Here is a 12,730-nt window from a genome sequence, read left to right as displayed (position 1 = left end):
GATTTATTGCCTTAGAAATAACAGGCCACAAATATTATAGCTTCTGTATATCATCTCCATTTATGTCTATTTCAGAGTTTCTTTTTGCATTTACATTAACCTTTATCTAGTGAAGGTTAAACCTCCTGAATTCTTTCCAGCTCCTTCTGGAAAGAATTAATTCTTCTGGGCATTGCTGAATTAGCTTGTTGCTTTTTTTCCTATTTCTAGTTCTTTTCTGATGGATAGTAAGTGTTTTCAATATTTAGTAATCGGAAACAATTTCTAAATTCTATCTTTATTTCAAACCAATTTTCAGTCTAAGATTTCAGCACTGCATGTACGTACAGTGAGTGTGGATAGCCCTGTTCCTTCTGGCTCCACAGGATCTGATTAGTTTTCAGGGAGGAACTAGCTGTGGCTGATTCAAACCTTTGCTTGCTTTCCAGTAGCTCTTCTCCCTTTATCAGTGTCAGGCATTGTATCTTTGCAGCCTAGTTGATCTCTGACAATTAATATTTTTTAATATACTTTACCTTAGGCTTTGTTTTAATATCACATTTGATCTTGCTGTACACTCTTCTACTTCAGCACCTTCCTAATTGCACGCACCCTGATTTTTCAAACATTCATTCCCTTTCCTTCTCATCTATTGTGTTGTTCATCACTGCTGTTATTCCTCCCTTGTTTGGCAGTTGGGGTTGGTTGAAAGATCTTTCAGCATCGCTCATCTTTTGGGTGTGCTGACTTGGAACTTTGAGAAGGTAAGACACAATACTGGCTTACACTTAGCTTGATGTTGTATTAAAAATTTATGCCTCTTTAATATAAAGATGTAAGAACATGCCTTGTTCTTTACTTAAAGCAATTAAGAAGGGCCTTAATGTCAAGACTGTACTGCTCAAAAGAAAATGTTTTACTTGGTTCATGGCACTGGCAAATTGTGGTTCCTCATTAATCCACTGAGCATGTGAAACAAGGATGAGAACAGCATAACACCTTTGCTTCAGCAGTGAGGTTTCTTCTTTTCATAGGTTTAGTGGTCTCTTCTCCTGGAGACAACCAGTGTGAGAGTCAGTTAGCCCTCAGCTAAGGAAAAAGTGGTGTTGTCCCATGGATGTGTGTTCCCCACAAAGTAGCCTGACTCTACTTATTTGTTTTCTTGCCCTTGTAAAAGAATGAAATTACTACATGATCTTCAGGCTGCAGGTGTTATGTGCTTATTTGACATGCTATGCACAGGTTTATCAGGAGCAGATACTACTCTCTATACTGAGATTGGTTACTTTTTTTGCACTGCTAATGCAAGGCAAGGACTGTGAGGAGGAGCTCAGTGCCAGCAGTCCCCGTCAGCTGCTGCTGCAAGCTCTGCCTGCAGAGGAACGCTCAGAGTCTGACATCTTGGGACAAGCAGCAAAGTCATCTTCCCTGGATTAGTGGGAGTCTTAATGCAAAGATCTCCAGTTGCAATGTCCTGCTGTTTGTTTTGTAGGCAGAGAGACTGATGTCCACACTGGACCCTTCTGATCTTAACGTTTCTAAGTCTGCACTCGGAGCTTTGTTAGAACAGACCAATAAACGTTAAGGAACTTCTAGAGGATGAAATATATTTCTTCTTTTTTTAGAAGTGGAAACTGCGAAAGATTTTCTAAACAAATAGTTCTTAACATGCCAGGAAGATGCCTGGTTGAGTAGCTGGAAGAATGTTTTCAGTAAACAACCTGCTGCTCATTTAACAGTTACTTCGCAGTGTAAGCACAGAGTTAATTTTCTGGAGCAGTAGCTCATCTTTATCACTTCAGCATTCCAAAAGGAAATTGTTTCCATTAACTGTCAAAAGAGTTGCTGAGCCATTATTACTTTAAATGGCTATTAAGAAATGAACAACCAAAACTTCAGTCAGTGAAATCTGTGCTGAAGATAAGAATTTCTTGGTTGCTGGATTTTGTTTTCTGACTGTGGACAAGGGTCTAATTCTCCTTAGAAGTATTTCCACAACAATGCAACTGATTCAAAGTGTAAAACTGTGGTAGAGAGAGAAAATTATTTTAGCCTTATAAATTTTCAACAGCACACTCAGAAAATAGGTTCATTGAAATGTTTGAATGGGAACTTACACTGGTGTTTGGAAATGACAAAGTGAATGGAGGCTTTACTGCTAACCACCTGGTGATTTACCAAATACATGGGATTAAACAATCCTACCACAGCGTTTAAGATTTTATCAGATAATTCTGTCATGCAATTCTGAACTAAATTTAAAAAAAAAAAAAAGCAACCGAAGAATTAACGAACTTTTTCCCTCTCTAATCTTCTATTTATTCTCCCCCCTCAAACTGTGTGTGACATGCAGTATTCCTTTGCCCAGAAATTTAGGTTGTCTTTATAAGCACTGCCTCTTATGGCAGTGTGGAGCAGTGGTGTTCCCACATGAAGCAGTGTCTCTGAACCTAAAGCAGTCTTTTTAGCATGCAAATGATCTCTCAATACTGCAGCTTTAATCTCTGGAAATAAGCCAAATATTGTCTAATGTAGCACAACACTATCTGTGGTAATACTATGCAGAGGTCACCTTTGCCATACTTCAATCAAGTATTGAAGGGGAATGGGATTGTTGTTGCTCTGGCTACCCAGGTGTGTCCTCTGGAAGCTTAACTGGATGCAGACGTGCATCTCCTCTATTGTCAGTGAACTGAAGACATACTTCACAGACCTGTCATTGTGTAAGCCACTGAATTGGCTGAGATTACTGGACTTACTACAAAGTCAAAAAAGAGACAACCTTGCAGTCACTGTCTGGAACCCAAAATCAGAAGTGCAGGCTGCATGAGATTTTTTCACTTCGTAAAAACGTTACGGAGAAAAATGACATTGCCATAAGTGAGAAAACGCTTAGCTGTTGGAGTGGAGGTGGGTTTGAGGCCCTGCAGGAATGCTTTGTGGATTCCAGGACAGAGATTTCGGTTGCTTCACCGAGGTACCTGCTGGCCATGAGGGGCAGAGCCTCGCGCTGCGCCACAGCTGTGCCAGCTCTGCAGTGCTGTCAGGCACAAACCTTCCCTCTTCCAGCAAAGTAAGTGACAAACATAGAGAGCAGTCATGGTAAAGTTGGTTTAGATGAGCATTTTTTGTATGTCAGTCTTTCAGCTTTCAGTAACTTGTGACTGTTATATCTTCATAAGTGGGTTTATGCCACCTTACACATTTACAAAATCATGCTTCACTGTTGCATTTGAATGCACCCCACATAATGGAAAGTAAGACACCAAATACATTCTGTTCTGATTTACCTTGTTCTGCCTGAGAATAAACAAACCTTTTATCTTCATCTCATGTATTATTACTAGCAAGTTTCTGAAGTATACACATAAGATTCTGGAGTCTGCTGTACTGCACACAACTTCCAGAAATGGTAAAAGATTTAGTATCTGCTGTCTGAGACTTCAAAGAGTGTGTGTTTCTGCTTTGCTTATAGAAATAAAATCCTTCGGAACAAATTCCAAATCAGATTTTGAATGTAATTAGAGGCAAAAAAAGAAGCAAAATAACTTTGAAGGGGGAGATCATTCTATATTATTAATCTTACAGCTCACTTTATTTGACCCCAGTCTTTTTTTCTACCAGTCTGCTTTGTGATATTCAGTGGCATCACAATAGTCATATGGTATGATATCTATATAGTATTTTCAGAACCCTAATAAGTTAGAGTTATCTTTCCATATTTAAAAGAAATTATTGTTGAAATACAATTGGTTGTTTTAGCTGGTTAAGATAATTGTACAGAGAAAGCAAATAAAGTCTGTAAAATTTCATGAAGAATAGATTATTCTGTAAATTGTGTGCCAGGAAGACCAGGAAAACTGATTAAATTGTAGTTCTAAGGAATAAGCAACCTTTCACCTGACACTTTTTACTGAAAGGGCGATATACAGAGGCATCAAAAGTATCCAGATTCACAAAGGCAAGGTATAATAAAGGATAATGCTCCACTGGAGAAAAATACTCTGCAAAAATGACACCATGATGTTCTGTAATTGCCTTTCACTGACAATTTATCAATTTTGTTGAGTAAAAAGCCTTAGAAGCTCAACTAGGTGATAGGAGAGCATTATTTCCATTTCATGCATCATCATGACTGATTGAGAACATAAAAACCAAATTACTTTTGGATGCATCTGCATAACTCCACAGCTTGCAGTGATGGAGCACTGTTTTATCTGTCTATATAACTCAGGGTGGGTTTGTTTACAAAATAGCCCTGTGGATTTCATGATTTCATTGTGCATCTTTCTTCTTGGGCTCTCTCTGCAGGTGTCAATAGAACAAAATGTACAAAAAAACCTTGGTTTGACAGTAAACACAGCAAAGTCACCGTGAAACTAGATGATCTCTAGAGGTCCCTTCCACCCTAACAATTCTGTAATTCTGTGAAAGTGCCAGGAAAGGAAAAAAAAAAAAGATATTCAACTGAATTTGATGTGAAAATTCCAGGATTACTTATGTAGGGCTAGACAAGTCATTTAACAAAATAGGATGCTCCAATTTCACCTAATTCTAGTTCTCCTCAAAAATGTCTTGGGGAAAAGAGAAACAAGAAAAAATGTGCCTTTCAGTTTTGCTGGTAAAATTCTAGTTTCCTTCCCATAAGACTAGTTAGCTTTGAGTCCTTTTTTTTTTTGTTATGTTTTTAAGGGAGCTTTTATTGATAAGGAGCTGCAGAGTGCAGAAGATGTCACACGATTTTAACTCACTCCTGCAATAATTTTCAAATTGACAGGGTTTGTTTTGTGTGTGTGTGTCTGTTCTACCCCCAGGGTCAGCGGGCTTTCTCCTTTCATGGGAGACAACGACAACGAAACCCTCGCCAACGTCACCTCAGCGACGTGGGACTTCGATGATGAGGCTTTCGATGAAATCTCTGATGATGCCAAGGACTTTATCAGCAATCTGCTGAAGAAAGACATGAAGTAAAGCTGCTGGACTAGATACACTTTCTGTGTTTGCATTTAGCTGAGCTTGTCGCTGGTGTTTCCCCACTGTGAATCCCCACATGGCCGCAGCACCTCTGGCCATACTTTATAAGGAGCTGAGCGTGCCCGTCTGTGTGTGCAGCGCTCGCTCGGTTCACCACGGGGAGCAGGGGCTGAGCCGAGCACTTGCTTTCAGTCACCGGCTCGTTCTGCTCTTGCCTTCCCTCGGCCAAGATGCACCCCGAGGTTTTGTGTGGCCACTCTGCTCTCGGCTGTTTCGTGACACAGATTCCTGCATGACATGTCCTGTCTTGATCTCAATGGATTGCAATTTTTTTTTTTTTGTCGTGTGTTGCTTTTAAGTGCGGTTCCTCTAAGTAGGCAGCTTTCCTATAAATGCAGTAATTTGGCAAGAAAAAAAAAAAAAATCAGAGCTGGAAGCCCTGTTTGCAGCAGTGCCTGAACAAAGCAAGGAAACATCTTCCAATGAGTTAGCAATTGGATGGATGGAGAACAGAGGGTTATTTATCTGTACACCTTGAGCAAAGTGAAGAATGGGTGTGACTTGAGAGATTCAGGCATTTCTGGTGTTTTAGATATTCAGGAGGGTATTAAGTGGTGGGACAGAGAAGTCTCTGTAAGTAAAGGAAAGAAGATCTGGGATAGGGTTCTGCCAGCGTGAAGTCACTGAATCATTGCCACTGTGGCTCTGCTCTGTGTGTTCCATGCCTAAAACATATGGCTTTTCCTGCTCTGTTTTATAATGTTTTATTAACACTTAAAAATGCACAGTTTTCTCTCAAAAATAGCTGCAGAAATTATGAAAGTGAGTTTAAGAAGTAAGCAGGGCTGGGAAAGCAGGACCATGTGATCTCTGTTGCTAAATTTAGGAAACAGAAAAATCAGCTCCCAGAAAATAGAGCACAAAACCATGTTACAGCAGGTAGGTTCACCTCTTGTTACTGGCAACACTGACTAGTCTTTTTATATAAAAACAGGAGTCGCTTAAATTGTACTCAATGTCTTCAGCATCCCTGGCTGCAAAAAGACACCAAAAACATGGAAGCCAAAAAACTTTCCAAAGATAGGATGAAGAAATATATGGCCAGAAGAAAATGGCAGGTAATGAAGAGTACATGGAATTTGGCTCAATATCTTAATAAGTCTCTTTATTTTTAATGTCTATAATTCTGCAAAACACGTCACACCAGGAGGTTTCTGCTGCTGGTGAAAGCTCTGCTGTGGCCAGAGTGTGAAACCAGGACAGGGGGTTTGGTTTCTGCATCAAGCAGTAGGAGGGTGCACAGCTGCACATACGTTGCACGTGGTGATTCCATTTCAGGCTGCTAAAAGGCACGTCAGTTCAAGTACAGTTTTTCCTACTCTTTTTGGGGTATGCCCATCTCTCTTCCCTGCCCTCTCTATGCCACTGAGGGATGGGAAGTTATGTGGGCCTTAACAAACCTGAACAGTTCAGGTAAAATTTGACCTGGCTTCTCCAAAGATACCTTATTTTCTGGTAGTTTCATGTTACTGAACCAGTAGTTCTGTCCTGTTGGAGCCCCAAGCTCCTCATGGATTTGGTCAGATTGGTTTAGTAATTTTCTTTGATGTATTTGGTCTCCATATCTTCTTTTTTCTTAATGCTGGGACTGTTGTAGCAGGTCCATCTGTGCTGTACTGATAGCTAAAGGAGCTGCTGTGTGAAATCCTGGATCCAGCCTACAAAATATTAATTTATGTAAATCGACCTTATATTTCCTCTTATGTTCTACTGTACATGTTTCTTGGAGCTCACGCAAGCTGTACAGAAATACAAGTGTCCGTACTAGAGCCGGCATAGTTTGAGCATATTTTAGTATCCTGGTGGTTGGTCCTAGATCCTGTCAGAGGTCTGCTTCCATCATGCAGATGGTACTTTCTCATTCATTCCATATTAGCTCGTTATTCGCCTTTGATGAAATTCAGTCCAGCCCATATGGCTGTGGAGAGAGCCGTCCCCCACCAGAGTTCAGTTCCAGTTAAACAGGACATAGCTGTCTTGCTGGCCCTCCTCTCACACAGTGCTTTTTATCCCCAGCTAACAGAGACATTCATTTAGGTATGAGTTCATCAGGGGAAGTTTATATCTGCAACTAAATTTGGTAATTCAGTCCAGCCTGCTCTGTCTCTCCTAAAACAACAGAGCTATATATAAGCAGTTTGTCCAACAATTCCAGTGAGGTTTGCAGAGATCCCAGATAATTTGTCCGAAGCACGATTGTTGCAGAAAATCACATGCCTGTTGGACTGGATTGATCAGAAGCCTTTTATGTTATGTCTTAGAAAACAGGCCATGCTGTCCGAGCAATAGGAAGACTGTCATCCATGGCAATGATTTCTGGTATGAGTGGGAGGAAGGCCTCTGGGAGCTCGCCTACCAGCCCTATAAATGCAGACAAAGCAGAGAATGAAGGTAAGGAATTTTTCTGCACCATATTTTTACGTCTCTCTGAACCAATCTTACTGAAACTTTTAGCAAAATGCTAGAGACCAACCACTGAGTTGGATATTCCTGCTTGCACTCTCTCTCTCTCTGTTTTTGTCTTCTTACTTTTTAAAGAAATCTGTCAAAAATTAATTGTACTCATCTGCTACTCAAAATGCCCCAGTATAAGTACAGGCAGTAAACTCTTCTCTTTTTAAAGTCAAAGAATTAAGGCAGATTTGTCAGCTGCACTTTCTCTGAGTTTGGGAATGCATGTTTATACAAAGACGACAGTGATGTATTGCCTTCTCATGCAAGCAAGCAAGCAATAAAGTATTAACACTTGCTGTAACCAAGGCACATACCCTGCATTAACCATGGGGCATTTAGGGAAAAAAATAATGTTTCTACATTATTCCCCTACATCCCCAGCTAAAATGTGGATTTGTGGTCTGTAACAATCAGAGGTGCAGATGTTTTCACACTGCTGAGAATCAAACAAGTCATTTTCCCAAATCCACACAGACTGTGTGCCTGATACAAGGGGAGTTGGTTTATTCCTCTGAGTAGTGAAAAGTCCAGGTTTGGTTAGAAAGAAATTCAAGAAAAAAAAAAACGACGATGCGCAGCATGGGGGCCTGCAAGGCAATTTCTTTCTATTTATGGCCTGAATCTTTGTCCGGCTGTAAAAGACTGGCACAAAACTAAGCAGCCAAAGTCCTCGCTGTCCTGATTGTCCTACAGAATTAAGTAAAATGAAACATGCTTTATTTGCCATCTGGTAATTAAAAATTAAAATGCAACTTTTGAGAACGTGCCCTGTAAAATTGTTAACTACCTCTTCACTCTCCTGCAGATGCTTTCCTTGAAGAAGTGGCTGAAGAAAAGCCCCATGTAAAGCCATATTTTACTAAAAAAATCCTTGACTTGGAGGTTGTGGAGGGAAGTGCTGCTAGATTTGACTGCAAAATCGAAGGTACCTTGAATAAGCATATTTGTTTCTTTCTTTCCTTCCTTGCCACTGTTCTGCATTGAGCAGTTGCTTGACTTTTTCAGGGTTTTTTTCTGTATTATTGTTGGGTTGGTGCCATTTTGCTTTACCAATATCTGCCTGTCACAGCATGAATGTGTTGCAATAACAGAAATTATTTGGAGCTGCATGAACTTGTTCTGTCCTTACCATAGAACAGAAATCTACAAGAGTCAGTGTGTGAATCACTAATTCAGAATAGCAAGTGGGAACTGTCATATGATTTTTGAGGGTAGAAACAGTAAAAACAAGATGCAAGATATTACCATAAATTGAAAGAGATACTCTTTCAGACTCTCAGAGACTGCTAAGCAGAGACCAAGAATTAGTAGGAGCTCACTTTTCTGAAATGACGGACAAATTTCAGGTGGCCTCAGGATAACTTCAAACCATACATACATTGTATTAAAAGCAAAGAAGTCCCTAACAGTGTATCTGCTTGAAAAGTAATATTAATATCATTGTGCTGGTTACATAAGTCACATCTAGAAAATACTGCATTGTTGTTTGGGTTTTTTTTTAAATTTTTGAGTTCAAGAAAGAAAACTGGAATATGCAGACAGAAAGCATAAGTTTATAAGAAGGCACTTAAGGAGCACGGGCGTGGTCAGCCCAGCAGCCTGAAGGCCAAGATCGCTGGCACTTCTATTGCAACGAGATTGAAGCTTCTGTATCTCAGCTGGGGATGAAAACTAGAAACTAGGAGAGAAGAGCTGTGAAAACAGAAGGGATAGAGTCAGTACCATACTGCATGTGTTCAAGTTAATTTATAATGTTAAAATGAGGTTCAGAAACTGCCTCACTGACCTTTTGCTTGTTTGTTTCTGTGCTCCCAATCTCTTTCACTGCCTATGTTTCCTACCTCACAGTGGAGATGTGAGGATGGATTATTATTGCTGATGGATGCTCAGCGTGAGGGGTATGTGCACAAGTACTGCATGGAATAAAACAGATGGATGTACCACGGCTGATGTTCCAAACTTTCTGGTGTATTGCTGTAATGTTCATTGTATATTAAGGATTGCTGCACTTTATTTCTGCTCAGTGGGAAGTTATCCTGCCGTCACAGTCCAGAACTTGGCTGAGACGGCAAACCTTGAATTTGTTATAGCAGCCAAGAGTACTGTATAAGGGATTGTTCTCCAGCAGGCATTGTACAGCCCTGCTCTGGAGGCTTTGCAGAGCCATTTGCTTCACAAAGGCTCCAAAACTCCTGTTGAGATGCATAATCAAAATGCTTTTCTTAGCCTCTCTGGCTTATCCTAACAAACACAGAGAGAAAATGGGAGTGCCATGTACAGGACAGGCTGGCTTGTAAGGAGCAGATTAGGAGGAGGAAGATTCAGCATAGCCACGGCAAAGCAATGAAAGAAAAAGAAAAAGAAAGAAAAAGCAATGAAAGAAAAAGAAAAGAAAAAGAAAGAAAAACCTGAGAAAGATATTAAATTGTAGTTGTAGCCCAAAAAAGCTTTACCCTTGAAACTCTAAATCTTGGTGTTGGGAACTGTGGTTTCCAGAAAAGCTGCAGTGTCAGGTGAGCCTTAAATACACTGTCATGAGTCCCTCACTGGCTGCTAGCTGTGACACATAAAAAGGTGTCTGCTGGCACTGCTGAAGGAGTGGAAAGAGGAATCCTGCGGGTACCGCAGAGCTCACTTGCAATTTTGGTTATTCGTAATAAGGTTGTTTCAGGTAAATGTGAAGTAAAAAAGCCTCGCATCATCTACATCTTTATCAACACATTGGCACATCCATACACAGAGAGGGAATTAGAGTGTAAAGTAATTACAGATGAGTTAATGTTCGTTTATTGCAGTTGCTGTTCTCTCTCCACTCTTGCAGGATATCCTGACCCTGAGGTAATGTGGTACAAGGATGATCAGCCTGTCAAGGAGTCCCGTCACTTCCAGATCGATTATGATGAGGAAGGGAACTGTTCTTTGACTATTTCTGAAGTATGTGGGGACGATGATGCCAAATACACCTGCAAAGCTGTTAACAGCCTTGGGGAAGCCACGTGCACCGCAGAGCTCCTCGTGGAAACAATGGAAAAAGAAGGGGAAGGACAAGAAGAAGATGAGGAGGAGGAAGAATGAAACAAGGCTAAAAAAAAACAAAATTGAAAAAATATATTTAAAGACTCTCCTTATAAGGCTCAGAAAACCAAGTTATCAAAAGCACCTTGTGTGATACGTAGGTCTTTGGGGGGTTGTTATTTCAGCATGATCAGTTGATACCTGTTTGCTTTATCTTTGGGCATTAATTCAAATCAGCAGGCACTTTTGAGTTGCCAGCATGATTGGATTGACTTTAAGCAAATCATCAACTAAGTTGCCCAGTCTATTTTTAAAATCAAATGTATGGAAAACAAGACTACAGTTATATTCTGAACATCTTAAAGAAAAAAAGTCTATTTACTGAGTTCATTGCTCTATACCATCACATTCCTCAGCCAAAACTCCAGCTAAGTTGGCTCCCCAAGATATACTCTACAAGGAATCATTGACCAGACTTGTAGTGAATCTCTCCAGTCCTAAGGAACAGGCTTCTCTCTGAGCTGTATCTTCTATAAGGGAAGGTTTGGCACAGCCAGCATTGCAATTTGTATGTTGGCATGGTTCATTTTTCATTTGCTTTAAGCAGCATCTCACAGTCCTCCTAACTTCAAACACATTTGCTGCCCTTTGTCAGTGTGCTGTTAGTGTTGTAATACTGGCAAACATTAAACATCCAGGTGGTTTCCCAAGATACTCCTGATCTTGCTTTTAGCCAGCTGATCACACTTTGTCATCTTTCCCTTATGGAGCCTGTCACTTCCATGCAGTTACAGCTGCCTGTTTAAGAAACAGACTGAAAACACAAAGACTGAGAATATTTTCTGTGTTTCTGGTCAGTCTAATAATGATTCATATGTATGCTGCTGTGAAAAAACAGGTTATTGCGCAATCAGTGACTTCTCTGTGCATGTGTGTGAATGGAATCACAAGTTAGTTAAAGTTTTACTTGCATATATTTAGAAATTGCAAAACAGATTTCAACTGATGATAAGCTGGAAACTCCCACAGAGTTTTGGAGTAGCCAAAAAGATAGTAGCCTGGATTACAAACTCCTCTATACTTAGCAGTTTCCAAAGAATCTTAATCTATATAGGACCTATTTCTACCTTAAGAGCTTGACTGTCTTGTTTTTGTCTTGAACCTGCACCAGTAAGGCTGTTGCGTTTTTTAAAAGCGCAAAAAAACAAAACAAAAAAAAAATCCAACCCCCTTTTTTTTTTTTTCTCAGAAATTGTTAATGCACTCAGACTTAGTAACTTTGCTTTCCTTTCACAGTATTGGCACTTTTTGATTTTTTTGTTGTTGTTCAGAGGTAATATCAGAGGCTGCAAGGTGATATGCATAATCCAAAACCAGTGTGTCTTATATCTATGTATCATTCCAAAAGTGATTATTTTTCTTTTCCACTTTTTGTGTGTAAAGTGCAACCATTTGCATTTCAAAGGTTACCTCTTTAAAAAAAAAAACATTACCTTAAATCCTCACCATTAAGTAGTCAGTGTACTTTAATACAGGTGTGTACATTATCAACCTTAGGTTGTTTGATATTACCTAGTTGTGTATTTGTTTCATATGATTTGCTCTTCTACATTCAAAGCTCAGCTAATGTGGATGACACGATGGTTTTAAACTGCTTTACTCTTTGTTGCTAAGTTCAGATTGCCAGCATGTCTTTTCCTTTTCGATTGATGAAAACCTCTTGTTATACTAAACACAGTATTGCCACAATTCCTTATACAGAAAGGTTGTGAATCTGATTTAGAGCATACAGAGCTTTCCTCACGTTTGTTTTTTTTTTTTTTAAATGTTTTAGGCAACAACGGGGTGTATTTTGTACCTTAATAAAAATATGCTAATGATCTCCCTGTTTGTTAAACCATCAGAATTGCAAAGATGAGACCGCTACGGCTGTAGTTACTCACAGTTCCTAAATAAATACTACCACAAAGCACGCTCCTCGTATACTCTGTTGCAGGTGTTACCACGCTCACCTTGGCCACGCGTCTCCTCCCGCTCTGTCCCGAGAGCTGCTGGGCACACAAATGGATGAGGTGGCAGCAGTGAAGCCTCCCTGACCTCTGTGCTGCTGCTGCACTTCTCCTGCCCTGTCAGTGCAGGCTGGCGCTGTGCAGAGGCTGCTCTGCCCCCCAGGTACAGCCTGGGGCTGGCACTCGTAGCCGTGTGCTCTGCACAACTCCAGCCTCATCGCATCCCTCATCGTGCACAG

At 40.2% G+C, this 12,730-nt stretch overlaps 1 protein-coding gene across 8 annotated transcripts in view; it reads left to right on the top strand.

Annotated features, from left to right (window-relative positions):
* The window catches only part of MYLK (myosin light chain kinase), a 204,006-nt gene extending 191,552 nt beyond the window's left edge, over positions 1–12,454 (top strand). For all 8 annotated transcript variants that reach the window (XM_050339617.1, XM_050339616.1, XM_050339620.1 and 5 more), the window contains 5 exons: positions 4,794–4,946; positions 5,948–6,071; positions 7,275–7,404; positions 8,273–8,392; positions 10,289–12,454. In XM_050339617.1, coding sequence (XP_050195574.1) covers positions 4,794–4,946; positions 5,948–6,071; positions 7,275–7,404; positions 8,273–8,392; positions 10,289–10,542 — 781 coding nt within the window. In that variant the 3' untranslated portion in view covers positions 10,543–12,454. The remainder of the gene's footprint in view (positions 1–4,793; positions 4,947–5,947; positions 6,072–7,274; positions 7,405–8,272; positions 8,393–10,288) is intronic.
* Positions 12,455–12,730: the final 276 nt, after the last annotated feature.

Source organism: Myiozetetes cayanensis, unplaced genomic scaffold (genome assembly GCF_022539395.1).
Source record: "Myiozetetes cayanensis isolate MyiCay16 unplaced genomic scaffold, myiCay2020 scf9, whole genome shotgun sequence".
Lineage (NCBI taxonomy): Eukaryota > Metazoa > Chordata > Aves > Passeriformes > Tyrannidae > Myiozetetes > Myiozetetes cayanensis.
This window is presented reverse-complemented; position numbering and strand designations above follow the sequence as displayed.